We start from the raw sequence: 25,646 nt of genomic DNA, 5'->3' as shown, positions 1-25,646 counted from the left end.
GACAGTCCTTACTAATGGCACGGTATCAACTGGCAAGCCCATAGAGTTAGCCATCAGTCTCCACCACAGCCCAGGAACACGGATACATCTCCATATAACCATCTTAGCGACTAACATTATGTTGTTCGTCACAACTGGGACATTGGACGCTGGCCAGGCAGGAGCAGCAATGGGATCCTTGGTCTACGCAATGCCTGATGTGCGTTGCTTGGGCGTGAGGTCTTCAATGCGATGCTAACGCAAGAGCTAGAGATACAATCCAACGCAGCCGATCAGTACTGCACTCTACTCGTCGTCCGCCTCGCTGGACTTCGCAACACGCATGGCCAAAGTCCTCGCTAGGCGCACGGGCAAGCCTAGTTATGTGGGAGGAAGTCTGAACCTTTCCAATGCTGCCGGCGGAGGCACGCTGGAAGAGGAGATGGAGGCTTTCCGCACGATCGTCGAAGTAGTGACTGCAGAAGTTGCGAAAACGGCAAATTCAACTGCTGAAAGCTGAATTGTTCGCGACGTGCCTATCTCTGTGCGCTAGAACATGTTATCTCATCTGGCTTGGTGGCGGCTTTGTTCCATGGAAACCGTTGCCGGCGAAGTGGGGTGCCGGGTCTGAGAATACGAGGGGGTGAACCATAATCTCTCTGCCGCTTGCGCTCCATTGTTCACGTTGGAGCCGCCGCTCGAAAGTCTTCCATCCCGCATGAACCTTTTGACGACGCAGGTACATTTGGCCGCTTCCAAGCAAAAACAACCCGCGACCGCAGAATGGTCAGGAACGCGCTAAGACTAGCCTTTACGGCCAGTCTACTTCGATTTGCGCGCGCTCAACTCGGCATCGGCGGGACAGATCAATCAGTATGCACATCGGCATGCAACGAGGCGTCTGTATGCCACCTGCAATGCCTTGGCCTTCCAACTACCAGCGCGTCGCTAGCGTGTCTATGCCAAGATAGCTGTATCAATCTGATGGCCATTTGCAATTCATGCTGTAGCGCCAGCTCCTCCTTCTGCAATACCCGCATCAGCTCCGATTTGCAGACCTGCAGCAGCGTAAGACCCTTCTTACACTCTTCCTTTCGTGAACGAGTCCGCTGACGCAATGTCAACAGGGTGGCATTACACCGAACACGGCCGCCTACGTCTTCAGCAGCATCTCGTACACGGCGACTGCCTCCTTGCCTGCTAGCGCAGCGAGCTTTGTCAGCGAGCTGTCTTCGCCTACCCAGGTGGCGCTCGGCGCGCAGACTACCCCGAGCGGAGCGCAAAGCTCGTCGGCTGTCGCATCCAGCACGGCCGCAGGCTCGACATCGCGATCTGCCAGCTCTGTTACTCCAGTCATTGCCAGCTCGGCTAGCGCTCTCGCCTCGTCCGCCGCCGTGGCCTCATCAGCCGTCGTAGCCTCATCAGCCGCCATCAGTCAGACTTCGCGTGCTGCAAGCTCTGGAGGCCCTACCGGCACTGCTTCGTCGGCAGCCCTACCTGCCAGTTCTGCATCTGCTTCCAGCCGGACTGCGGCGCTGAGCTCGTCCGCTGCTTCGGCGGCCTCGGGAACGTCTTCGGTTGCGAGCGGCGTCTCTGCCGCTTCGTCCACAAGAAGCTCCGGCGCGTCGACCTCCAATACGACACCATCGGTCACCCTTGTGCCAGCTACATCGCGGGCGTCAACCACACCGACATCAACGTCGTCAGCGGGCGCTCCTTCGATCATTCCAGGCAGTGGGTGGCTTGCAGTCTTCCTCTTGGGTCTGTTGCGCGCAGCGGCTCTGGCATAGCCTATCTAATTCACTAGGATACCCTATAGGAGTGTACAATATGTTCATGGATACTCGAAGCGCTACAGCATTGCAATCCCACGCCCCCACGCTGCCGCGGACGGCTCCACAAGAAACGCTCGGCAGGCTAGGAAAGCCTTTATCCCTGCATGTGCGCCGAAAATGTCAGCAGCTTCACCACAGATGACGCCACAGCAGTGACTCCACCTCAAACCGCAGACAAAGGTCAAGTTGCCGCCCGTATGCATCCCTGGTGTTCACACTTATCTCCATGCCTGTATAAAGTATGGCGCAAGGCCTCCACATTTCTCATCGTATCTTTCATAGAGCCTTCGCAAGACCGGATTGACTCAAGGGTGTTGAGGCTACTGTGGCGTAAGAGATTCGCATTGATTGAGGCGCAGAGTGCTGCTTGCTTCGCCAATACAGGCTTCTATATTGCACTGTCTACCGGCGTGTCGGTAACCATCAAGGTACGAACCGGTAGCCCAACGCGCGCCCTTGGTGTGAAAGCTTTCCAGCAGCTTCTACTGCTGCAGCTTTTGCGCTTCTAAGTTAATGCTGGCATTATCACTCAATGATTGCGGAATTAGAGGTTTGGAAGGAGGTTACTGATCAGCAAAAAGCCTAGAAGCTCTTTCCACTTTTCCACTAGGCACCCACCACTATGGCTGTCAGTACCCGCTCCGAGTTCGTTGACTTCATCGTCCCGCTTCACGAACGCTTGAAGCTCTACGACCCTCGCTCTCCACCGTCGGACCAGGCGAAGAACAATGCCGCAGATCCCACCAAGCGCATTCCGCAGGGCTTCCTCGATGCCATGACCGTGCGCGAAGAGGTCTTCGTCCGCGAGCAGAAAGTGCCTCTGGAGAACGAGTTCGACGAAGACGACAGCCGCAGCTTTCACTGGGTCGCCTACGCTTCGATACCCACCAAAGCCGTTTCACCCGACATCAAAGCAACGAACGGCACCGCAGATCCGAACAGGCGGGTCAGCAACAGCACCAAGATCCCTATTGGCACGATCCGTCTTGTGCCGCCTCCACACCCACCTCACCCCACACCAGGATCCCACCACAAAGCCGATGCACTCGAAGGCGACTTACGTAAAGACAGCATCTCACCTCATGACGGGAAGGAAGCTTACATCAAACTCGGCCGCCTCGCCGTCATTCGCGAGTTCCGCCGCACCGGCATCTCCAAGCTTCTGATCGAAACAGCTCTGGCGTTTGCGCGCCAACATCCGTATGAGATCATGCCGCATTTTGATCCTGCGAAGATGGAGAGCCTGAAGCAGGAGTCAGATCGGGGGTTTGGGCTGGAGTGGAAGGGGCTCGTGTTAGTGCATGCGCAGGTGGGCGTGCAGAAGGTGTGGCGGAAGTATGGGTTCGAGACCGACGAGGCGATGGGAACATGGGATGAGGAGGGCATCGAGCATGTAGGAATGTGGAGGAGGCTGGATATCGAGGGAGGACGTAGGCGGAGTAGAGCGTTCCCGGTGCTTGCTAGTCCGTGAGCCGGGTAAGGCATCGTGCGTAAAGGGCGCTGTATGGAGTTGAGAGGTGATGGGCGCTATTTGCTTCGGGTATACCCAATCATTTGGATGTGCTACATATGTTGCCCAAGACCATACAGCGGGTCTGGGCTTGCGTCGCATAGATGGCCAGCCAATCCTTCAACACGGTTTTCGGGCATATCTCCGTTCGAACACAATGTCTTCGCCAATATACGTCAAGCGGAAGAGATTGGTTTGGTGAGGCAATAATCGCAGCGTCAGGTATGGGTGTGACTTGGGAATAATGGCACCGATCACAGTCCTCGGACTTTCGCCGAACTCCGCAAGCACTTCCACATGATCCGTGCGCAAGATTGGGTCAGCCGAACTCGCTTCCAGTCCTATCTGATCCACATCTATCATGCATTTTTGGTACAGCCAGCAATGGCAAGCAGAGTGACAAGCCAAGGCCTAAGACGGGTAGCGAGACAGGCCCAATGTTCGCCTTCAGAGGCAAGGCGAACCATAGCTTCGGTGGCGGCAACATCGTCCGCGTATCAGGAACCGGTCCCTCCAGTACATGATATCTATGCGCCTCCACCACCACCAGTCCCATCACCAGCGCAACCTCCGTCTCAGACCGCTCGTAAGCGGAGCATCCAGGAGGCCAAACCCTTCAGCGACTTCCTTACCGACACCTTCTCACGGCAACACGACTACCTTCGCATCTCCGTGACGGAGCGCTGCAATCTGCGATGCCTGTATTGTATGCCCGAGGAGGGGATCCAGTTGTCGCCGAGCAAGGAGCTCCTAACAAGTGCAGAGATCTTCTACCTGAGCCAGCTCTTTGTCAATCAGGGTGTAAGCAAGATCCGTCTAACTGGTGGCGAGCCGACGGTAAGGAAGGACATCGTGCCCTTGATGCAGCGGATAGGCAGCCTCAGGAGCGCTGGTCTGAAAGAGCTGGCGCTGACCACAAATGGCATTACACTGCATCGGAAACTGGACGCCATGGTCGAAGCTGGCCTGACCGGCGTCAACATCAGCTTGGACACTCTTGATCGCTTTCAGTTCCAGATCCTCACCCGAAGATCTGGGTTCGATGCGGTGATGAAGAGCATTCAGCGAGTACAGGAGCTGAACCGGCTGGGCGCAGGCATCAAATTGAAGATCAACTGCGTAGTCATGCGTGGCCTTAACGACCATCAGATCTTACCGTTTGTCGACATGACCCGAGAGCAAGACGTTGAAGTGCGCTTTATTGAGTACATGCCTTTCGACGGTAACAAGTGGTCGGAGAACAAGATGTTGCCGTATGCAGATATGCTCAACGTTATTCGCTCGAAGTACCCGGACATCTCGCGGTTAAAGGGAGCCAGGAACGATACGTCAAAGACGTGGCAAGTACCTGGCTTCACCGGCCGAGTCGGCTTCATCACCAGCATGACGCACAACTTCTGCGGCACATGCAACAGGTTGCGAATCACATCCGATGGAAACCTGAAGGTGTGTCTCCACGGTGATGACGAGGTCTCGTTGCGCGACCTTTTGCGTAGCGATAACGATGGCACGCCAATGGATGAAGAGGCCTTCGAAGCAGTCCGACAACTGGAACTGGATCGTCGGAAACATGGTGTCTTGCGCCAAGACGGCTGGATCAGCAAAGAGCTGCAGTTGCTGGAAGTGATTGGCTCGGCTGTGAAGCGTAAAAAGGAGAAGCACGCTGGCATAGGGGAGCTGGAGAATATGAAGAACAGGCCAATGATCTTGATCGGTGGGTAGGTTCTCGATTCACTTGGCATTTCGCCGTCTCTTTTAACACCTATTCCACAGTGTGGTAACCCTCATAGCGCCTTTCACTGCCCCAGTCGAGTCAGTCCGGTCTTATACGTCTCCCATCTGCCTTGAATACATGCCATCTACCTTTACAATCCATTTGACTGACCTCTAGGTAGGTGACCGAGGAGTATCTCCATTCTCAAGATGGTCTCGTGTCCCAACGCCGATATCATGGTCGAGGCAAGAGCTCATGCACCGTACCCCGACATACCTTCTACGTCATCCTGGTTTTGTGGGACAGTCACGGCTGTTTTCGAGCACTGCACATACACGTTCGCCATCTTCTGATGATGACGTGAACGGTAAGTCATCCGGTCTTGCCTCGGCTTTTGGCTTCCAGAGTTTGACCGGGCTATTCGCTCAGCCGCCCAGCGGCCGGTACAGTCGTCCGTCAAGAAAGGAGGGAGAGAAAGAGGCTCACCCGGCCGTGACGCAGAGTCCGGCTGAGACATCGCGGTCGCAGCAGCATTTCTTCCAGCCATCTTCTCAGGTACCGTCAGGGTCAATCGGCGCCGAAGCGTCGCCGTCCGTTGAAACGGAACAGGGAGCAAGCGATCCACCGATTCTGGCGCGGACCAGACGGCTTGGGCCAGGCAGCCGCCCAAGGTTTCACGCTACCCATCACGGGTTGAAGTGGTCAAGTTTTGCTCCTACCGAGCAGGGAAGGCTGGTACGGCCTCACAAGCTGCGGTCGTCGGTCTCTCCACCAAGAGGTGGCGTTCAGCGTCAGGTCCCTATGACGGCGCGAGGCACTGCTGAGGATCTATCGGAAATCGACAGACGCCATGTCGCGCAGCATACGCCCCGGCCCTGGGGCGTGAGCGAAGATGACGCGAAGACCATTGATAGGCTTGTGGATCCGCGATCATCCGTGAACCACGTTGAAGCCGCGGCGACTGAGCCTAGCAGTAATCCAGATATGTTTCAACCACTCCCGGCGCAGCCGACGAGCATTACCAGCAAAGCGGATAGCAACGGAATAATCACGCACAGACTTACCCATGTCACCTCAAGCGGCGAGGCGCACATGGTAGACGTTGGCGCGAAGGCTGCCACGAAGCGTATCGCCATCGCAGTCGGCTTTGTGTCGTTCAGTAACTCAGAGCCTCTACAACTGATCATGGAAAACAACAACAAGAAAGGTGACGTCCTCGCCGTCGCTCGGATTGCAGGCATCATGGCGGCGAAGCGGACCTCGGACCTGATCCCGCTCTGCCACCCCCTGGCTATCAGTAAAGTGGAGCTCGACGTGAAACTCCTCGCGCCGAATCTGAAGCTTTATACCTGGGCCCTGGGAATGGCGAAGACTAGTTATGAGCATGGCGCGGTCAGCGTCGAGGCCCGGGTGGAGTGCGTAGGCCCTACAGGCGTGGAGATGGAGGCTTTATGCGCAGCAACAGGCGCGTTACTGACCGTCTATGACATGTGCAAAGCGGTAGATAAGTCGATGGTGGTTAGTGGGTGCCATGTCACCTACAAAAGCGGCGGCAAGAGCGGTACGTGGGTGCGATATAACTGGGCGAGCCACAAGGGCCAAGCCTGGTTCGAGCAACAAGGCTTGGAGTGGGTGCCTCAGCAGGAAGGGAAGGGTGAGAAGGATGGGAAAGGTCAGAGCAATGAGAAAGAGACATGAGCTTGCCTGTGCTGGGTGGCCCACGATTTCTGCATCTCTTTAACTGCAGATGTACCATAGCGGCTCAGTAGCCACAAGACGTGTACCACATATCGAACTTCCTGACAATCTCCGGCAGCTCCTCTGGCTTGAGGTCACCCGACAAGGTGCGAGCTCCTTCCCAAAGGCCTCTGCTCCGACTGACAGCGGCAGCTTCGACATTCCGTAGGTCCGAAGTGCTTCCAGAGGCGATATGGACAGGTTGCGCTTACAGCGTTGACTCTACCGCAACAAGTGCTGTGCCAGAAAGGCGTCGAAGGCATTGATCACCAAATACGCCACGCTTTGTGGAAGTCGGACATTACCGTCAGACTATTGAGATTTGCACTAAATGCATGAGGGCGCTCCTGGCAGGCAGCGGGTGATGAACAGCGGAGTCGTTGTGTAGTCGCTATCTAGTCATCAGGCAACCTCAAGTGTCCTGCTCAGTCCAAGGCTTGCAGGCATCATGTATCGCTTTAAACCTCTCATCATAGGCAATAATCTGTTCATACTGTTCTAAGCACACTCGCTTGAGGCTCTCCAGCAGAGCAACAACGCAAAGGTCTGCGTAGCACGGAGTGCTACCGAGCACGAAGGGTCCCTCGTCCTTCTTATGCTCGGTCAGGAAGGATTGCAGCTTCTTTAGAGCCGCTTCGGCATTCTGCCACGCCTTTTCGCCTCCGAGATTTTCTCGCATCTGCTGCATGGTCATGCCGAAACGTCGTTCCCGGTCTTCTATGAACCAGGATTTGGAGGGCTCTTGGAGCCAGTCGTCGAGTAGGCCATCCACGACAGCCGGCACGATGGCAAAGAGAAGCTCTTGGGTGACGGACGCGGCTCCGAGGTGGAGTCCGTTCTCGAGATGGAATGTCGGTTTGGGATGGTCAGCCTCGAGCTTCTCGGCGATCTTCACCGAGTCCATCACGTATGTACCGTCTGGCAAACGGATCGTGGGTGAACTGTAGTCTGAGAAGGAACCTGCTGGGTTCGGCGAAACCCCTGCTGCTTTGAAGGTTGGCTCGAGTTCGGGATACTCGAGCCATATTGTGTTGTAGTCTACGCCCTTGAAGTTCAATGCCAGTCGACCTTATATACATGTCAATTTTCTGCGTGATCTCGGATCTGGTGACACATACCTTTCCATGGATTCGGGGCCCACGCAACGCCTTTACGACCTTTGAGATCGTAGAAGATTAGCTTATCCGACATGTTAGATGTGTCAGATGATTACGACGTTAGGCAGTTTGGAGGCTACTGGTACGACGGTAGGTCACGGCGGTCTACCGACGGCATCTTATAAGATGCTCTGTGGACATTGACTCACGACTCCTCGATGGTAAGCTTCCTGGCTAAACCATTGATCCTACCGTAGAGCTGCACTATGCTCCGGTTCGGCTGGTGACAAACAAGGTTGGGTGGATCCGCTGCAAGCGAGCGCCATTCGATCCACCGCAAGAGTACATGACGGAAGGCCTTAGGGCGCGTCGCAAATAGCACGGAGCGGTGAATGCAATATTGCGAGAGCCGCATCCGAGTCACACGGTGTCGCGAAAGCGGCTGGGCCTGGGCGTAGGCCTGAGGCATGACTGACTTGGACGACCTCCAGCTACATCGTGGGCACTTGCTGGGCAGATGCAGTGACCATAGCATTGACTGGGTCAGTACTTCATACCTCAAAGCCCACAATTACCAACATGAAGGGAACCTCAATAGCACTATATCCGTCCAAGTGCTTACGCAGAACGGAGCCAATCGCAGCCGAGGAAGAACAGATGCCCGTAGCTCAATCAGGCACCGATACAGTCGGCCAACGGCAGATTGTAGGACCATTACTTAGGAAAGCTAGAAAATCTGGTACGCAAAGGGCCTTCAGCCAGCAATCAGTGGATGTAAGATCTGAAGCATATTAACACATGCCATTAGGTAGCATACCCACACTTCTTGGTACGAGACTGATACCTCTGCGGTTCAGATGCTGCTGATGGCACACTGAACACTTCGCAGGTCTACCTGCCGAGATCCGCTTGAAGATTCTCGAGGAGACGGCGAGCCTCGACTACCCGGTCTACGTTCACTATGAACGTGGTCACAGAGGCGAACTGCATCGGGCGCTGCTTTCGGTCTGCCGAAAAGTTCGCGCGGAGTCGCTCGAGCCGTATTATTCGAAGAACGTATTCCGACTCTGTTCCATGTACGACATAGGCGCCTGGTTTGGTACGCTCGGTCAGACGTGCAGACATGTCCGGAGACTGGAGCTAGCGCCACGCGCATTGGAAGGCCAGGACTTCGACGTTTTCGACCGGGACCTGCGGCGATCATCGCACCAAGGCTTGGTTTCACTGTACCTATCAGAGGGCAAAATCGCCACATCTGCGATCTCAGGGAACGTGCGGAATCACTTGATCGAAGAGTCAACGCAAGCGCTTGAACCTACAGCGCGATACCTCCGAGGCATCGGGCATCCTGAGCTGACGGTGGCTGGCGCGGTGGCTCATTGCGAGCACTGTGCCGAAGGGAAGTGTAAACGCTGTAAACGTGTAGTTGGTTGCTGTAAGGCTACAGGATGAATGCAACTCGAGGGGTGCCACTCAAGCTTTCAGGCCCGTCTTTGAACAAATCCCATATTGGGCATTCGCGATGCTTTTTACAGCAATGGTTCGAAGCAGCATATACCTTGGTAAACAAAAGGTCCGTGTATTCATTCCGGAGTCGTTTGTTAAGACTGCAGGAGTGATCGAACGTAGCCAGTGGACTTCCAGGCTGGCAGTGATCCTCCTGTCCTACGGCGTTGGTGTCGTTGCTACCAATATTCTGCTGTAGTCTGCGAGTAGGCCCGCAACAACGTGCAAGCATCAAGATTTTCCCGCGCCAAGACTTCGACCCATTGAAGCTCTCTCCACGTGCCATCGTGGACCAATCGCATTCGCTTGCATGCCGACTTCCTTCTGCAGGAACATTCTGCGTGAACTCAAGATCGCTGCAGATTTGTGCAAGCGCAGCATGAGACGAACGGATCTGCTGCTAGTTACAGCACTGCGCAGGCATAGTGCTTCATGACGCTGCCTCTTCTGGCGTCAGTCCGCAGAAGCTCCGAGTAAGTCATATAGAGCTTGAGTAAGTCTGATTCCACGTCGTCTTCGTCTCCCGAATATACCAAAAATGTACACTTCCCTCGTTGTTGCCGCTGCGGCGGCCTTGCTGTCGTCCAGCGCTCAGGCGCAGACCATCAACGTTACCTCCACGCCAGCAACAGGGTTCATCAACTATACCACTGTGACCGGCTACTTCTTACAAGACAACCCGACCACGAACGCCAGTACCTTTGATTATGTGAGTTCCCTTGCGCGATGTGTTAGCTACAGACTGATCCATATCCAGACTGCCACCAACTTCGGCCTCATCAACCGAACCTACGACGCTACCTCAGGTGTCAACACTACCCTGACCCAATGGCAGAAGTTCGCGCTCCAGGTCGAATGGCTCAACAATAACGCTCCGCTCAACACTGTCTACAAGGTCATCTGGTTCGGCAGGCACGGCGAGGGATATCACAACGCTGCTGAGACCTTTTACGGCACACCTGCGTGGAACGTAGGTACTGCGAAGATCAAAACCTGGAGCATAAGCTGATGTGCCATTGAACCGTAGTGTTACTGGGCTGAACTCAACGGCAACGCAACCGCCAACTGGGTATGTAGAGTGACATGTAGAGCTTATCTGGGGATATAACTGACATTCTACCCATGAACACGTAGGCTGACGCCGACCTCACGCCAAACGGCATCAATCAAGCCCTCGTCGCCCACAACTTCTGGGCTCAGGAGATTGCCATCCAGAAGATCCCGTTCCCGCAGTCCTACTATACTTCTCCGTTAACACGCTGCCTTCGCACCGCAAACTTGACCTTCAGTGGCCTTAACCTGCCAGCCTACTACCCATTCGTTCCAACTGTCCGCGAGCTCTTCCGAGAGGGCATCTCTCTCCATACCTGCGACAGACGCAGCAACCGAACCTATATCCGCAACCGCTTTCCAACATACAACATTGATGCTAGGTATCTATTTCTGCTCAACATCCCACCAACATTTCGAGACAGTGCTGACATTGGTATCCGTTTAGTCTCACAGAATATGATCAGCTCTGGAATGGTGTCACCGCAGAGACGAGCGCGGCACAAGACGCCCGCAGCCGTATCGCGCTCGACTCAGTCTTTAGTGACGATGACCACACCTACATCTCAGTGACCAGTCATAGCGGCGAGATCGGTTCGATATTGAGAGTGCTGGGCCACCAGCCCTTTTCACTCAGCACGGGCGCCGTGATTCCGGTGCTCGTCCGCGCGCAGTTTGTGCCTACTGGCCTACCTTACAGCATGCCCGCCTACACAGTGTCGACGCACTGTGCAGCCCCGCCAGTCACCAGCATTGGCAGTCTGGCGCAGGGCTGTGTCTGCTCTGGCACTGCAGTGGGCGGTATCACTTCGCGCATCGGTAAGTTTGACCACAACGGTAAGTTGTGCACACACCTGCTTACACAGGGTGCAGATACCATCGCTTCGGACTACCCATCTGGCGCAGGCTTCCAGGCGAGTACTGCGCCCACCGCTACCACGTCCTCAAGCGGCAGTCGAGCGTCAAGTGGTGGCGCTTCCGCCAGTGCGTCGGCAGCTGCACCGTCCACCAGCACCAACCGGGCGTCGAGTGGTAGCCCTTCCCCCAGTGCGTCGGCAAGTATCAGCCTTTCGACGAGCACAGGCAGCCTAGCGAGCGTCAGTGGCTCTGTGAGTAGCAGCCGTGCTGCGACCACTAGCCCATCGACGACTACACCACCAACGAGCAGCGGCAGCTGTGCGACCATCTGCAGCCCGACGAACTTCCAGACATGGGGTCCTGGAGGCTGGGGTCCGGGATTCTGGGGTGAGCGGCCTGGAGGATGGTGAAAAGTCGACTGCGGTGGGTCGTATCCCCATCATGTATGTAGTGGCGAACGATAGACATGTGGCACCCTTGTGGTGAAGAATATGTACACAGTTTAGCTTACGAAAGACATGACAAGCGTGACGATTCCACCTTGATGTCTGGTCGACACAGTCATGCCGAAGTACCCTAACCATAGCCCCGCTGGGGTTTCGTGAGATCCGAAGAGGTCGGGTGTAATTTCAACCTTAGTTCGAAGCATCTGCGAACAACGAACACCGCATCACTGAGTAGACAGGGTGGTGGTGGAAAGGTACATGTAGATCGATGACAAGCGCCCCACTTCGAAGCCCAGATCCTCGGTCAGGCGCAGAAGCGCGTTGCTGGCGGAGAGAAGACCATCGCATCATCACTTTCTGCTGCCCGCCGCTCACTCTTCAGCGACTGGCTTAAGGCGCCGAATATGACGCCCCTCCATACTTCCGATAGCTGTGACTGAAAGTCTGCAAGTTATCTAGTCTGACTACCATCCCATACATCGACCCTCCACAATCTCGTACGTTGGAAGTATTTCAATCCTTGCAGATATGGACAGAATCCAGCAGGAGATTGCCAAGACCGATCCTTCAGTACCTTTCCGCGCCACCACCAAACATGTTCACTACACCTGGGCGAAGACCTTCTCAAGCCGACCGGAGCTGTACATCAGGCCCGAATCGCTGGAGGAGGTCCAGAAGATTGTCAATCTTGCGCGAAAGTGCAGAAGACGTATTGTTGTGGTTGGATGCGGCCACTCACCGAGCACTCTGACTTGTACATCATCATGGATGGTCAACCTGGACAAATGCAATCGCGTCTTGAAGGTGGACCGGCAAAAGAAGACGATGCTGGTTGAAGGTGGCATCCGGCTTAGACACTTGAACGATGAGGCGAACAAGATAGGCTTTACGATTCCGAACCTTGGAAGCATCGACGAGCAGAGCATTGTGGGCGCAATAGCGACTGCGACACACGGCAGTGCGCTGAAGCATGGCCTGTTGTCAGAGTCGGTGCGAAGCTTGCGGATTGTCTTGTCGAACGGTCATGCTGTGCGGTGTTCAGCTGAGCAGAATGAGGACCTCTTTCGCGCGGCACTCATCTCCCTAGGCGCGTTGGGCATCATTACAGAAGTTGAATACGAGATGGCAGACGCTTGCAACATCGAGTGGGCGCAGACACTCGAACCGCTCTCTCACATCCTTGGCACGTGGAACACCACGTTATGGTCGGCTAAGGAGTTCACGCGGGTATGGTGGATGCCTTACACGAAGCGTGCCGTTGTCTGGTCAGCCGAACGGACAAGCAGCCCGCCTCGCGCAGCGCAGAGCAACTTTTACGGCGAGAGTGTGGGCTTCCACACATATCATAATTTGTTATATCTTTCGAACTGGATACCACAATTACTGCCATGGATCGAATGGTTCATTTTCGGCATGCAGTACGGTTTTAGCACCGGCAAGTCCACGACTGCTGTGGAGCCGCTCAGGACAGGATTGCTCATGAACTGCCTGTTCTCTCAATTCGTGAATGAGTGGGCGCTTCCGCTGTCGAAAGGTCCGGAGGCTATCACGCGATTGTCAGCCTGGATCAACCGAGAGGGCGATCAAGGCAGGATTCCGTTCAGCAACAAGGGGCTGTACGTGCATTGTCCGATTGAGGTCCGAGTCTCGGATACGACGTTCAACCACACGCCACGACCATATCTTGACAACACGTGCGCGGATGGCCCGACGCTATACCTGAATGCTACGCTCTATCGAGCATATCTGCAAGACCCACCATGTAAGGACCGCTACTACGAAGCTTTTGAATGGCTCATGCGAGAAATGGGCGCAAAGCCACATTATGCCAAGAACTGGCAGTTCACCTCTTCCTCGTATATTCAACAAGCCTTCGGGGAGAACCTGCAGAAATGGCTTCAGATTCGCGACGAAGCGGACCCGGAAGGCATGTTCCTTGGAGAATGGCACCGAAGTGCTCTTGGTGCTGGCGAAGGCACGAAGTTTGCGCTTGCAGAGCAAGAAGTCAAGCGCGAGCCTACTAAACCAGGCAGCTGTATGCTGTGGCGTGGCGCGATATCAAGCCCAGACACAACAGATGCAGCATTCAGCGCGACAGGTGAGATCGAGGAAAAGGCTGCGGTCACTGCGACGACACACGCGCCACATAGTCCGACCGCGTCTAGCAGTGGCGAAAGCTTCGACATGATGCATGGCGCAGAGGCTGAGAAGAGTGTGCTTTTCAATGGTGATGATGAGGAGGATGACGAGGGAGAGCTGACGGATAGGGGCGACGCACGGCACCACGGTAATCCGAAGCATGGGTTCACAGGCACCCGCGTGTTTGACAAAATGTAATTGCTACGTCCGCGTTCAAACGTCCAACTCTCGATCAGCAATCGTTGTCCGTAAGAGGTTTTTGAAACCTGCAACTACGCGGAGCTTACTGTGGAATGCGCTAGCGATGTCAACAGCAAATAACGCGGAATGCTGTAGCGTACGACACCAACTGTTGAAACGTATGTCGACTATCAATGGCAGTAGGGCAGGCGGCAACGTGTGCTTAAACTCAGCTTCGCTTACTCGCAGCAATACATAGAAATCAGCGTCCGCCATGCTCGATCTGCCGTCTCCGCTCCTCCCGGCTTTCGCGATTCACGTCTCTGTCCCAGCGCTGAATGGACGACGAAACTGTACTTCTAGGCGGCCCCCTCCAAATACCATCCCACGGTCTCAGCTCGCCCGTCCACTGCCGCGAAATGCCCGACTGCGGCGGAAACGCTGTCTGCGGGTAAGCAGATTGCGGCGGGTATCCCGACTGCGGCTGGGGTGCGTAGTAGCCATTCGCCGGAGGTCCGTCTTCCTCTTGCCCTTGCCAGTCAATGCGGAAAGTGCTCTGAGACGGGTCCGGCGTCGGAGGTTGCTCCTTTTGGAGTAACAGCATTAGCATCTGCTGCCGCTGCATCTCCTCCTCCGTAATTTGGTTCGGATCATAGCCCGGAAGCGGTGGCTGCTCTCGCGAAAACGTCGGAAACATATTCCGGTTGTAGTTCTCGTAGAAGTTCGCGTCCTGCCACGGGCCTGAAACGCTGCTCTGCATGCTGTGCGGCCGCAGTGGAACGCTTGGACCTCTTGCCTTCACCACACCAATTCTCCGATGGGTGTACATGAGTAGCCCACCGTATACGATCGTGCTGATCGCGGCCGCGATGGTAAGCAATAGCGCCGGGACATTCCAGACATATCTCGAGCTGATCAGGAAGTCGTAAAAGATCGTAAGTAGCCCGATAGCGCACGATGTCAGCGCCGGTAAGAAGACCAGTTCAGCCTGATAGAGCGGGTTCCGCACAGCAAAGCATAAGAGCGCCGTAAAGGAAAAGCCTGCTGTCAACAAGGCTATGCCGAAAATGCCAAGCACGGAAACAGAAGTCCGTAGCTTTGGGTTGCTGTCAAACGTCACCGGCAGCATGAGGTACCCGCCCAGGATGATGAAAGACGAGCCAAGCGCAACCATGCGCCAATACCAGGGTGTCGCATCCCGTTCCTGCGCCAGATGATCGATCGTTCTGTAGTCTGGAGCGCGCCGCCGCATTGGCGCTCGCTTCCGCTTTATCGCATTCACCAGAGCCAGTCTCTTGATGCGCCGCGGCTCAGACGGTAGCCCAGCCTTTCTTCACCTCGGAAACAATGCGGCGCTGATGTTGTCGCTTCGCTGCACCTCCGATCGCAGAACGTCCAGTGGAATAGGTGTAAGTTGCGCCTAACAGACTCGTGTGCGCTGGTGTCGTTATGTTCGTGAGCACTCGTGGTCCAACAGTTGTTTGGAAGCGAGGTTGTACGTCCGGATTCGCACGAAATACGGAGGGAATCCGGTCGTTGGCGGTGCAATCGCGAGATAAGGTATATGGGAGGCCTGAAGGGTCGGAATGATGGTTGAAGTGGACGAGTCGATGATGTTGTCTTGTCAACGGACAGACGAGATGTTACAGTGAAGACAATACAGCAGCAATGGTACCGTCGCGTCAGCACTGCCTGCCCGCAGGCTCCGTACGTGGTGATCGACGCTGCCAGCTTGGCGTGCAACCGTTCTGCCGGCTGCGCTTGATTGGGCATGCGCTAATGAACTTCCACTCTTCGCCCCAAGCCACAGCACAACTGCGAATACAGCGGCTGACCTGATGTGACGTACAGCCCGCAAGTGGCTCTGCTGGGATGATGTACTTCCTTGAGAGCGGATATCCATTTGACAGTTGGACTTCCGTACTTCGCTATAAGCATTCGGCAGTGTTGACCAAGCCGAGTTTCACCAGGCCAAGAAGGTGGGGATAATGATCTCTCTATTTGGGGACACCATGTGACCTGCGCTCCGACGCCCAGCAGCGTACAGTTTCCTCCACCCCCGAACCTGTAAGTTTGACAGCTGCACGGTCAGCCCACGCTACATGTAAACGGTCACCAGCGTCACTGTACAGTTCAGTAGCAATACGGTCTTACTGGACGATCCGCTCAGGTGGAAAGCTTAGAGCGCATATGGCTTGGCAATGAGATCACTTGTTGACAACGTCTATTTCCCTTTGGTAGATGAACTCTGATGCAGGCAGTCTCCTTAAATCCGAAAGTACACGGCTACTGCAAACAATGATGTCGAAAGTACTATCTTCTGTAACAGGCATGAGCAACAGTACCGACGAACTTGTGAGGTGGGACGACAGCAATGTCGAACCAGATATTCCCAATGAGGACGAGCTGGTTCAGCAGCTCATTGAGATCGTCAATACCATGCAACAGAAGAACTTTGCCCGCCATCGACATGGCTTCCGTGGTACCCACGTCAAAGTCCAAGCGATCGTAAAAGGGTCAATGACTGTCGAGAAGAACCTGCCTCACCACTTGGCTCAGGGAATGTTCAGCAAAGGCGGCGAAACATATCCGTTAGCGATCCGCTACGCCAACGAGCCGAGCTTCTTACAGGACGATCGTGCACCAGGACCGAGAGGCTGTGGCATGAAAGTCTTCGGGGTGGACGGCACGTTCCTCAGCCCCGAAGGTGAGAATGCGAAGACCCAGGACTTCACTTTCAACAATGCACCATTGCTCGAGCTGACGGACTTGCCGACGTGCGTCGAGATATTCGATATCCGAAACCGGCATTTCGATGATAAGAACGGCCGTGAGTCGGAGATCGGCAAAAGGCAGGACAAGGACCTTCAGTTTGCTCCAGCCGGGTTACCAAACCAACACTTCATGTCGTATACAATGTATAGCCAGTCTGCGTACCGATACGGTGAGAATGTAGCCAAGTATGTCATGTTCCCAACCGGCCAGTTTCAGCAGGATCTCGCAGAAAGGGCGCAGATCACAGACAGCAGTGACCGGGAACAACACTCCATCTGGCTCCGACAGTACTTTCAGCAGCACGATGCTGAGTTCGACTTTCGTGTTCAACTCTGTCGTAAACTCGAAGAACAGAGTGTGGAAGACACGTCAAAGCCATGGAATGAGGAGAAGTATCCTTTCGAGACCGTTGCGAAGATCACGCTGCCAAAGGGGCAAGATGTATTCGAATCGAAGCGAAGGGCGTTTTGGGACGACCATATGAAGCTCAACGTCTGGTACGGACTCGAGGCTCACAAGCCCTTGGGCTCTGTCAACCGTCTGCGAAAGGAGCTGTACAAGGCAAGCGTCGTTAAGCGGGCGGAGCTGAATGCTGCGGACGTGAAGTACGTGAGCAGTGTAGATGATATTCCGTGAAGTCTAGATCAAAATAATCATTCCCTCTTCACTGTTCTCTTTAAGCCTGTATATGTAGTGCTCCAGGCCTTAGTCAGTGTCAGGGTCCACTGAACGCTCACATCACCCATTGCCACTTCCTCTTTGCTCTGCGCAGTGGTCATTAGTGTCAACCAAAGAGTCCACTGGCAAGTCACGAGGAACTTCGAGGACGCTGTTTAACATCTCACGGTGATTAGCACCGCGAGAAGGACCGCACCCGCATGGAGTGCATGACTTGAAGACTAAATTTGAAGGCGCAGGAAACGTGACCTGTACGTGGCGACATGGCTTCACTCTACACTTTCCTTAACCGCTTGCTGCCGTTTGCCACGCCCGGGACACCGATTCTGCAAGATGTCCTCCATTTAGCGATTATCTGCAGCGCTCTTTACTTTGCGCCGCAGATTCAAAGTCGTTTCCAAGAATGGCACCGTGGCCGTCAGGATGAAGACGCCAACACCCAAGGGCAACTTGGACATACCGAAACGCAGCTTGACCCCCGTGTCCAGGATGATGGCGAAGACCTACTCACTGACGGACGCGAAGATGAGGCCGCGGAGCCTGCTTTCAACGCAGACGGGCATGCAGACGACACTCAGGCTGAAGCGGTCGAACCCACCGACATGCTCGATGATCACCCGCGCCATGCTCCTCAAGTACAGATGCCTTCTCAACGGAACGTAGGCGCGAAGAAGGCGAAGGCTCTGGCCAAACGCGACCAACGACGGGCTTACAACGAATTCATGCGTTCTCAAGGTGATATCCAGCGTGCTCGTGATGCAGAGGGAGCACAAGAACGCGAAGCCGTACTCGCAGCAGAACGTCAACGTCGGCGAGCTACAGAAGCTGCACTTGAAGCCAGGAAGGCTCGGGAGCGCGGATTGAAACGTGAGCAGGAGACGAAGGCACGGGAAGCGGAGATTAAACGGCGAGAGTTGGCTGTGAGTACCGTGAAACGCCAGCTTGATGAGAAGCGCATGGTCAATCTCTTCGACGTTGCGAAGCTTGTGGGCGACGATGCCGACGATGAATGGGTCGAGCGCATCCTGAACGCGGCCGGTGTGCTTGGAAGGTCTGGCAGCATGATGACCATGGTGACGGCTACACGGTGGGTGGTTCGGGTGACCGAGAAAGACATGCACGCTGTATATGAGCGAGTGTTGGAGCAAGACATGAGCGACGCCGATGGGAAGATCAGTTTTGACACTGTGGCCACCGCCCTTCAGAATGCGCTGGTCGGGAGTTAGTTGATCCAGCTCAACAGCACATTGTTCACCAGCAATACGCACGCGCCCTGCGGAGAGTCTGAAGTAGCCGCAACAGCCTACCAGCAGCTCTCCATTCCTTTTCCAACACTGGGAATCCGGTGGTCTTTAGGAAAGCGGAGCTCCGCAGCCGCTTCGACCTCCAATGCATAAGATGTGGCAGCCCTCGATGGCAGTGGTGGCCACCGACCACTCCTGTCCCTCGACCATCTGCTCAGCCACTTCTGACCCGACGGTGCAGGGTGTCCGTGTGTCGACATTATCTGCCTGTGCAGCTTTAGAGCTATGTGGAAGCCTAATTGAGCTTTAGAGCGAGTAGGACCGCGATTGTTAGTGCCTCACCTTGAGTGTGCGTCGAACCAGTGCTGACAGATATGTAACGGTGCAGAAGCTGCTTCGTTGGCCACAAGAATGCACGAGGTAGTCGGCAAGCAGGCCATCGGATTAAGGAATGGACGTCTCGAAAAGTCTCCTTCGCGGCGCCAACAGGCATTTTGATCTCTCCTTTGGGCAACCGTCTCGACGAGGAGTGCCGAGAAATGATGCTCGGCTTTGACTGTAGCGCACAGAGTGCGAGATGAAAAGTGCTGGAGACAGGCAAGGGCAAGTTGCAGAGAAGGCACATCTCATGGATACGCATAGTATGGCCTGTGGCAACGATACGAACACCTCCTAGCGTGGAGAAATGTCTCCACAAGTCGATTGATAAGTTTACAGAAGTCTGCAAAGGGTATTTTCACTCGCTAAAGTGCACACTCCTCAGCGCCGTGCTTCCCAGAACAATCACCTTCGCTCAGCCATGCTCCAACACTCCAAGCATCGGATAATCACAATGCCTTCTCGGGTTGCTTCTGGTCTGCAAGACTCGCAGTAGCTCGGGTAGAAACGATCTTACGATTCGCTGACAGCGTCCGAAGGCCGCCGGCGCGACAATAGCGGACTGCGCTCGCTGGGGTGCTCGTTGGGCGCGACTGTTGATGCCGCAACCGATGGACGATCGCCACGTGCGCGTATGGCCCAGCCATCGAAACTAGCGGGTAGCGAGGCCTCGAGCACGGTCTGGAATGGCTTGCCATCTTCGCCAACTCGTCGGTCTCGTATGGCGAATACGGCAGCCATGATGATCAAGATGAGCTGCATGATTCCGACGAGGACGTAGACTATCCAGGCGCTCCATCCGGCAATACCGACGCGGACCATCATGGAGATGCAGAAGATCAAGGTGTACTGCATGTCAAAGTGAGCGACAGAGGTTTCAACTGACATGAAGAGAGCGAGTATGGCTTACTGGCGTGGTGAGCAAGAGGGAGAGCACACTCAAGCTACCCAGATGGCCGAGATGACTGCCATGGTCAGTAAACGCATACCTCACGCGACGGTAGTCGAGAACATACAAAGAGGTGACCACTTGAGGTATCCACTGAAGGCATGCAAAAACCGCCACAGCGATGCCGAGAACATTCGCCCAGGTCTGAGAGTACTGCGGGAAGCGGAGCCGGATGGTCCAGGATATCACCAAGATGAGGAGAGCGAAGCTGCAGGCGGTGATAAGTACATACCACGCTCGCGTCGCGCGGCGGTTGGTTCTCTCAGGTCCGGCAATGGAAGATCGACGACCGATCTTCTCAGCGACGGCTTCTTCTTTGGCGAAATAGACGTATAGTCCCAGCACGACCCAGAAGCAAGCAATGCCGATCGTAACCTGCATCATGCCGAGCAGCCCGCTCACGCAGGCGAACCCGGAGTTTACATTGCAACAGTCTAGCGCGATGGCCGAGGACGGCAGCATCATCTGTAGCGACGAGCATTTGGGTTAGCGGCACGTTCAACACCGTACTGTCTCGCATGCCACGTACGACATTGCCAATCGCGCAGACGCCCGAGATCGATCCCAGCAATATGTAGAGTGTTGACAGGCCTTCAGCAGATTTGCGGCTAATCTAAACCGTGAAGGAGTGTCGTTAGCAGATCCGACGCTGACATACTCGTGCGCTTGTAAGCGCTCTTACAATACGAGCCCATTGCGGTAGCGTACAGAGCACAACCCACGCCATTAGTAGGCATGATATGACAAATTGCACCTTGGAAGGCGCGGCGAGGTCCTTGCATTGGTTGGGATCGAACGGTGTCGGAAGCGGTAGGTCGGCCATCGTTATATTCGTGCTTCGTCCTCGATGCTGGTATTCGCTCGTCGCAAGCGTATATAGATGAGCTGCGAGATTAGAGTTCAAGAAAGCGCAAGCACGAGGTCGATATCAACAAATGAAGTTCCACCGTTGGGGAAGGCTTAGGGAGCAGCCGTCAGCCGTCACCCACACGTCAGTGTGCAGGAGCAAGCGACGCCTCCAGTCTAAAACGTGTAGAAGCATTTGGACTGTCGCAACAGCTGCAGACGCTGGAATCAGCAGATTCCCGAGCGTAAACGTTGATATGATCGAGAAGGCATCTCAGGCTACCAAAGTGTCTACGTGCCTTTGATATAAACGGGCCTGGCGGCAATGTGCATTTGCGTGACTTTCGATGCTCTTATAAGGTATTCGGCCTGGTCAACTTGCCTCCGCCGACCCGTAACCGGCATTAAACTGTTTGGTCCAAGGCAAGTCTCCAAAACGCAGCTTGAGGGATCATAGCTGGGGCACGACGCATGCCCGTCAAGGCTATGAGGGAGTTCTCGCTGCGGTCAACGTCAGTAACATTGCCGCCAGTGAGCGACAGGTGTTGTTCAGATCTCTTTAAAGTTGCCAGGCTAGTGATGCCGATAATGCTTTAAGCATGCTGGACTGGCCTACCAGGTGTCCATGTAGCGGCGACAGGGTAGCGAGAAGCCCTGCAACACGGGCGGCCGCGCCAACAGACGGCCCGAAGGCCCGTGCTTCAGCATCGCGGCTCACTTCACTTAGAGACACACAACTTCATCTTGGCTTCGCAGCACCACAGACACATCGCGTTGGCGACACACGCACATCCTACCGCCAGTATGGCGTCAAAACGCGCTCACGCTGCTATGAGCACACCGGCACCCGATGAAGAGCCTGTGGATCCGTCAGATGAGCTTACCTTCGTCGCGCTTGGCGGAGGCAGCGAGGTTGGCCGCTCATGCCACATTATACAGTACAAGGGCAAGACGGTGATGCTGGATGCCGGTATACATCCCGCATACGATGGCCTGGCAGCTTTGCCGTTCTATGATGAGTTCGATCTGAGCACAGTTGATGTGCTGTTGATAACACAGTAAGTGCTCCCCTACAGGGTACGGCGATTGACAGCTGGGCGGTGCGGGTGCGGTCATGCAGGCTATACGACATGTTTCCCTCCCGGTCAAGTGTGGCACTGGTGCGTCTGTTGGCAAGCTTGTGCGGACATGCTCATGGCGAACAGGTCCATAGCCTACATAGTCAGTGTATATCATCTTCCACCAGCGCTCCATTCACTTCTCATTCCTTCAATAGAGCAGATCGTGACCGCATCCGGCCAGCCCACGAAGACCGTGCCATACACATTGACATGGACGAGACAGCTAACCGCGCTCAATGTGCAGCTTCCACATGGACCATGTCGCCTCGCTACCCTACGTTCTCGCCAAGACGCCTTTTGCAGGTCGTGTATACATGACGCACCCAACTAAAGCCATCTACAAGCATCTCATGACAGACTCCGTCCGCGTACAGAACACTCACACCTCCGCCACATCCGGCACAGACGGCTATGTAGCGCAGCTGTTCAACGAGCAAGACATCCTCACAACCATGCCACAGATCCAAACCATCTCCTTCAATACAACCCACATCCACAATGGCATCAAGTTCACACCCTACCCGGCCGGCCACGTCCTCGGCGCATGCATGTATCTCATCGAGATCGCTGGGCTCAATATCCTCTTCACGGGCGACTACTCCCGCGAAGACAACCGTCACTTAATGCCCGCATCCATTCCGCGCCACGTCAATGTGGACTGTCTCATCACGGAATCGACCTTCGGCATCAGCACGCACGTTCCACGCGCCGAACGCGAGACAGCACTAATGCGTTCCATAACCGGCATCCTCAACCGCGGCGGCCGCGCTCTACTTCCCACGTTCGCTCTCGGTGGCGCACAAGAACTACTGCTGATCTTGGAAGACTACTGGGCACGGCACCCGGAGTATCAGCGCTTCCCAATCTACTTCGCCAGCAGCTTAGCGCGAAAATGCATGGTCGTGTACCAGACCTACATTGACGCCATGAACGAGAACATCCGCACCAAATTTCAAGCTGCACAAGCGAATCCGGATGGAGTGGGCGGACCGTGGGACTTCCAGCACATCCGCAGCTTGAAGTCTCTCGAGCGCTTCGACGACGTTGGGGGGTGTGTAATGCTAGCTTCGCCTGGTATGTTACAGAATGGAGTCAGTCGCAGCCTGCTTGAGCGCTGGGCACCGGATGCCAAGAACGGCGTGATTATCACTGGCTACTCTGTCGAAGGCACCATGGCGAAATCGATTATGCTTGAGCCCGACAGCATACCGGCGGTCATGACGAATCGTCAACCTCAGACTGTGATTCTGGGCAAGCGGACGGGCGCGGACGAGAACGTGATGATACCGCGCCGGTGTACAGTTCAGGAGTTCTCGTTCGCGGCGCACGTTGATGGGCAGGAAAACCGGACGTTCATTGAGGAGGTCAATGCACCTGTCGTAATCCTGGTCCATGGGGAGAAACACAATATGAACCGGCTGAAGAGTAGATTGCTGAGTCTGCAGAAGATGAAGGTCTACTCGCCCGCCAATTGCGAAGAGCTACATATCCCCTTTCGGCAGGATAAGTACGCGCGTGTGGTGGGGAGGCTGGCGAATGAGATCAGCCCGCCCACTGCTGCACAACAGCCTAGTCCGCCAGCAAGCGACGAGGAAGGCAACGAGAGCGAGCCGAAGAAGAGGAAGGATGAGGGTCAGCTGGTCAGCGGTGTGTTGGTACAGAATGACTTTAAGCTCTCGCTCATGGCGCCTGAAGACCTGAAGGAGTACGCGGGTTTGACAACGACTACCATCCTATGTCGGCAGAAGATCACATTGGCCGCTGCTGGTGTTGACCTTATCAAATGGGCGTTGGAAAGCACTTTTGGTGCGGTGGAGATGGTTGCGAACGGAGGCAAGACGGAGGTGAATGGCGCGAGCGCAAACGGGGAGACGGGAGTCGCGGACGAACAAGGACGGACGACGGTGATGGATGTCATGGGCGGCGCTGTCCGTCTGATTCAGCAAGCGCCAAGCGGAGAGATCGAGCTAGAATGGGAGGGCAACGTGACGAACGACAGCATCGCGGACGCTGTCATGGCCGTTCTGCTCTCTGTCGAGTCGTCACCTGCGGCCATCAGGCAGAGCAGCAAACCACACAGCCACACCCATGAACAGCGAGAGGCGCAGTACGATGCTTTCGGCGACAGCCCGGTCGACAACAAGAACAATGGCGACGCACAGCTCGCAGGTAAGGGCAGAAACCCACTTGCGAATGTCGGTCCGGAGGAGAGACTAAGTCGGGTGTTTATGTTCCTCGAGGCGCAGTTTGGCGAGGATGCCATATCGCCTATTGCGCGACCGAAGGCGCCAGAGCAGAATGGGGCAGAGGACGATGGTGGAGACGAAGTGGGTAGGGAGAAGGCTGAAGCGGCGGAGATGGCTCGACTACATGCTCTAGGCATACCGGTGCCTGGGGTGGAGATCAAGGTCGACAAGCATGTGGCGAAGGTATGGTTGGAGAATCTAAAAGTCGAATGTGCGAACAAGACGCTTGGAGATAGAGTGAGGGCCGTGGTTGAGAGGGCGGTGGAGACTGTTGCGCCGCTTTGGCAGTAGTAAGCAGACTTGATCGCGCTGTCGACCTTAGTGCCGATAATATTATCGAAAAGCCGTCTGTTACAACTACGCAGAGGTGCGTATTGAGGACTGGTTAATGGGGTAGTGACGCGGCAGGATCTTGCCCGTTGATGCTTACAAAGCCGTCTTGATGTTCGACCGTTGGGGTCGCCATGGAGAGTGCCATCGGAGCGAAATGCCAATGTTTGAGCAACAGTACCGATATGGCATTATCTAGAGCTTATGGGTGTTTAGTTGAGACAGTGTGCATGTTGCTGATATGGGCGGTGAGATGGAAGCTTTACGTCCGGTTGGATTTCGAGCGGAGACCACCGGGGCACCTGCGTGATTGACCTGCCTAACAGTACTTTACTTTGTGGGGCGGCGAGCAATGATCGAATGTGAGGTGATCTTCGAAATCATGCATCCATGTCCCTCTCCTCTCACCCCCCCAAGCTCCTTGCCTACAGTCCGTCTTCGACAACCCATACAGTAGTAGCAGCAGAGACGGGCGATATATTGGCAATGCAGCGACATATCATCGACTCTGTTATGTGTACGGGTGTTTCGACTCGGACCGCTTAGGCAATTCCCTGCTGCGGTCTGAAACAGCCTGTTCCATCATTCCGGCACGTTCTCGTTAACCCGCACCCAAACTGCCACGAGTCAGCGTCTCCCAGACACTCACGACACCATTCAGGCCATATATATCTGCACACGGCTAGCAGGAGGGGTACTTTGGTGGCATATTGAGGCGTGAACACTCGGCGCTTCCCCATTCTGACTCGGCAGCGTCTGCCCGCGAATCAAGCGCACGACGACATCATTCTCGCGTGAAGAGCTTGATAACACCGCCGTCCACCATTGTCCAGCATAGGATCTGCCCGGGACACTTCACCCAATGTGGAGGAGGTGAAGAACGGAAGCATGTCCACACCAGTGCTCACTCAAGCACTCGCACCACATTCCTACCTGGACCATCACCACCACAGCCGATACCTCCCATCACCGCACGAGCGTCACCTGCCTCTGCCACGGCCCAGCAGTAACGCCAGCTTTCACGGCAG

At 55.2% G+C, this 25,646-nt stretch overlaps 15 protein-coding genes across 15 annotated transcripts; 11 read left to right on the top strand and 4 right to left on the bottom strand.

Annotated features, from left to right (window-relative positions):
• Window positions 1–13: 13 nt before the first annotated feature.
• Window positions 14–469, top strand: BAUCODRAFT_47957 (uncharacterized protein; the record flags this gene model as incomplete). Its single annotated transcript, XM_007682253.1, has 2 exons — window positions 14–199; window positions 251–469. Coding segments are annotated over 2 exons (405 nt in total), but the record flags the coding sequence as incomplete, so codon positions are not given.
• A 663-nt stretch (window positions 470–1,132) lies between these two features.
• BAUCODRAFT_151658 (uncharacterized protein) lies at window positions 1,133–1,705 on the bottom strand (the record flags this gene model as incomplete). Its single annotated transcript, XM_007682480.1, has 2 exons — window positions 1,133–1,396; window positions 1,451–1,705. 2 exons carry the CDS (start codon window positions 1,703–1,705, stop codon window positions 1,133–1,135), a joined length of 519 nt encoding a protein of 172 aa, XP_007680670.1.
• A 213-nt stretch (window positions 1,706–1,918) lies between these two features.
• BAUCODRAFT_126228 (uncharacterized protein) lies at window positions 1,919–2,323 on the top strand (the record flags this gene model as incomplete). The annotated part of the gene is made up of 1 exon (XM_007682479.1): window positions 1,919–2,323. One exon carries the CDS (start codon window positions 1,919–1,921, stop codon window positions 2,321–2,323), a length of 405 nt encoding a protein of 134 aa, XP_007680669.1.
• Window positions 2,324–2,392: 69 nt separating this feature from the next.
• BAUCODRAFT_38252 (uncharacterized protein) lies at window positions 2,393–3,671 on the top strand. The gene has a single exon (XM_007682172.1). The coding sequence runs from the start codon at window positions 2,437–2,439 to the stop codon at window positions 3,283–3,285; it is 849 nt and encodes a 282-aa protein (XP_007680362.1). The 5' UTR covers window positions 2,393–2,436; the 3' UTR covers window positions 3,286–3,671.
• Window positions 3,672–3,708: 37 nt separating this feature from the next.
• Window positions 3,709–6,736, top strand: BAUCODRAFT_78450 (uncharacterized protein; the record flags this gene model as incomplete). Its single annotated transcript, XM_007682326.1, has 3 exons — window positions 3,709–5,038; window positions 5,232–5,409; window positions 6,097–6,736. The coding sequence occupies 3 exons, from the start codon at window positions 3,709–3,711 to the stop codon at window positions 6,734–6,736; spliced, it is 2,148 nt and encodes a 715-aa protein (XP_007680516.1).
• A 311-nt stretch (window positions 6,737–7,047) lies between these two features.
• BAUCODRAFT_38250 (uncharacterized protein) lies at window positions 7,048–8,249 on the bottom strand. Its single transcript, XM_007682171.1, has 2 exons — window positions 7,894–8,249; window positions 7,048–7,843 (listed from the first exon to the last, which is right to left on the bottom strand). The coding sequence occupies exons 1-2, from the start codon at window positions 7,964–7,966 to the stop codon at window positions 7,188–7,190; spliced, it is 729 nt and encodes a 242-aa protein (XP_007680361.1). The 5' UTR covers window positions 7,967–8,249; the 3' UTR covers window positions 7,048–7,187.
• A 180-nt stretch (window positions 8,250–8,429) lies between these two features.
• On the top strand, window positions 8,430–8,793 carry BAUCODRAFT_38249 (uncharacterized protein). Its single transcript, XM_007682170.1, has 2 exons — window positions 8,430–8,701; window positions 8,762–8,793. The coding sequence occupies exon 1, from the start codon at window positions 8,452–8,454 to the stop codon at window positions 8,665–8,667; it is 216 nt and encodes a 71-aa protein (XP_007680360.1). The 5' UTR covers window positions 8,430–8,451; the 3' UTR covers window positions 8,668–8,701; window positions 8,762–8,793.
• A 1,029-nt stretch (window positions 8,794–9,822) lies between these two features.
• BAUCODRAFT_38246 (uncharacterized protein) lies at window positions 9,823–11,821 on the top strand. The gene is made up of 6 exons (XM_007682169.1): window positions 9,823–10,087; window positions 10,136–10,348; window positions 10,406–10,447; window positions 10,513–10,811; window positions 10,877–11,247; window positions 11,302–11,821. The coding sequence occupies exons 1-6, from the start codon at window positions 9,917–9,919 to the stop codon at window positions 11,694–11,696; spliced, it is 1,491 nt and encodes a 496-aa protein (XP_007680359.1). The 5' UTR covers window positions 9,823–9,916; the 3' UTR covers window positions 11,697–11,821.
• A 157-nt stretch (window positions 11,822–11,978) lies between these two features.
• Window positions 11,979–14,191, top strand: BAUCODRAFT_282374 (uncharacterized protein). Its single transcript, XM_007682478.1, has one exon. The coding sequence runs from the start codon at window positions 12,261–12,263 to the stop codon at window positions 14,067–14,069; it is 1,809 nt and encodes a 602-aa protein (XP_007680668.1). The 5' UTR covers window positions 11,979–12,260; the 3' UTR covers window positions 14,070–14,191.
• Window positions 14,192–14,589: 398 nt separating this feature from the next.
• On the bottom strand, window positions 14,590–15,270 carry BAUCODRAFT_55947 (uncharacterized protein; the record flags this gene model as incomplete). Its single annotated transcript, XM_007682263.1, has 1 exon — window positions 14,590–15,270. A coding segment is annotated over one exon (681 nt), but the record flags the coding sequence as incomplete, so codon positions are not given.
• A 637-nt stretch (window positions 15,271–15,907) lies between these two features.
• BAUCODRAFT_38244 (uncharacterized protein) lies at window positions 15,908–17,489 on the top strand. Its single transcript, XM_007682168.1, has one exon. The coding sequence runs from the start codon at window positions 16,350–16,352 to the stop codon at window positions 17,460–17,462; it is 1,113 nt and encodes a 370-aa protein (XP_007680358.1). The 5' UTR covers window positions 15,908–16,349; the 3' UTR covers window positions 17,463–17,489.
• An 11-nt stretch (window positions 17,490–17,500) lies between these two features.
• On the top strand, window positions 17,501–18,886 carry BAUCODRAFT_282291 (uncharacterized protein). The gene has a single exon (XM_007682477.1). The coding sequence runs from the start codon at window positions 17,768–17,770 to the stop codon at window positions 18,728–18,730; it is 963 nt and encodes a 320-aa protein (XP_007680667.1). The 5' UTR covers window positions 17,501–17,767; the 3' UTR covers window positions 18,731–18,886.
• Window positions 18,887–19,322: 436 nt separating this feature from the next.
• On the bottom strand, window positions 19,323–20,865 carry BAUCODRAFT_38240 (uncharacterized protein). Its single transcript, XM_007682167.1, has 5 exons — window positions 20,758–20,865; window positions 20,605–20,688; window positions 20,143–20,540; window positions 20,037–20,091; window positions 19,323–19,975 (listed from the first exon to the last, which is right to left on the bottom strand). The coding sequence occupies exons 1-5, from the start codon at window positions 20,800–20,802 to the stop codon at window positions 19,640–19,642; spliced, it is 918 nt and encodes a 305-aa protein (XP_007680357.1). The 5' UTR covers window positions 20,803–20,865; the 3' UTR covers window positions 19,323–19,639.
• A 145-nt stretch (window positions 20,866–21,010) lies between these two features.
• BAUCODRAFT_126215 (uncharacterized protein) lies at window positions 21,011–21,226 on the top strand (the record flags this gene model as incomplete). The annotated part of the gene is made up of 1 exon (XM_007682476.1): window positions 21,011–21,226. The coding sequence occupies one exon, from the start codon at window positions 21,011–21,013 to the stop codon at window positions 21,224–21,226; it is 216 nt and encodes a 71-aa protein (XP_007680666.1).
• A 499-nt stretch (window positions 21,227–21,725) lies between these two features.
• BAUCODRAFT_569527 (uncharacterized protein) lies at window positions 21,726–24,940 on the top strand (the record flags this gene model as incomplete). The annotated part of the gene is made up of 3 exons (XM_007682475.1): window positions 21,726–21,979; window positions 22,287–24,174; window positions 24,217–24,940. 3 exons carry the CDS (start codon window positions 21,726–21,728, stop codon window positions 24,577–24,579), a joined length of 2,505 nt encoding a protein of 834 aa, XP_007680665.1. The 3' UTR covers window positions 24,580–24,940.
• Window positions 24,941–25,646: the final 706 nt, after the last annotated feature.

This window comes from Baudoinia panamericana (genome assembly GCF_000338955.1).
Source record: "Baudoinia panamericana UAMH 10762 unplaced genomic scaffold BAUCOscaffold_13, whole genome shotgun sequence".
NCBI classification, from domain to species: domain Eukaryota; kingdom Fungi; phylum Ascomycota; class Dothideomycetes; order Mycosphaerellales; family Teratosphaeriaceae; genus Baudoinia; species Baudoinia panamericana.
The sequence above is the reverse complement of the archived record's forward strand: the minus strand, read 5'-3'. Positions and strand labels throughout refer to the sequence as shown.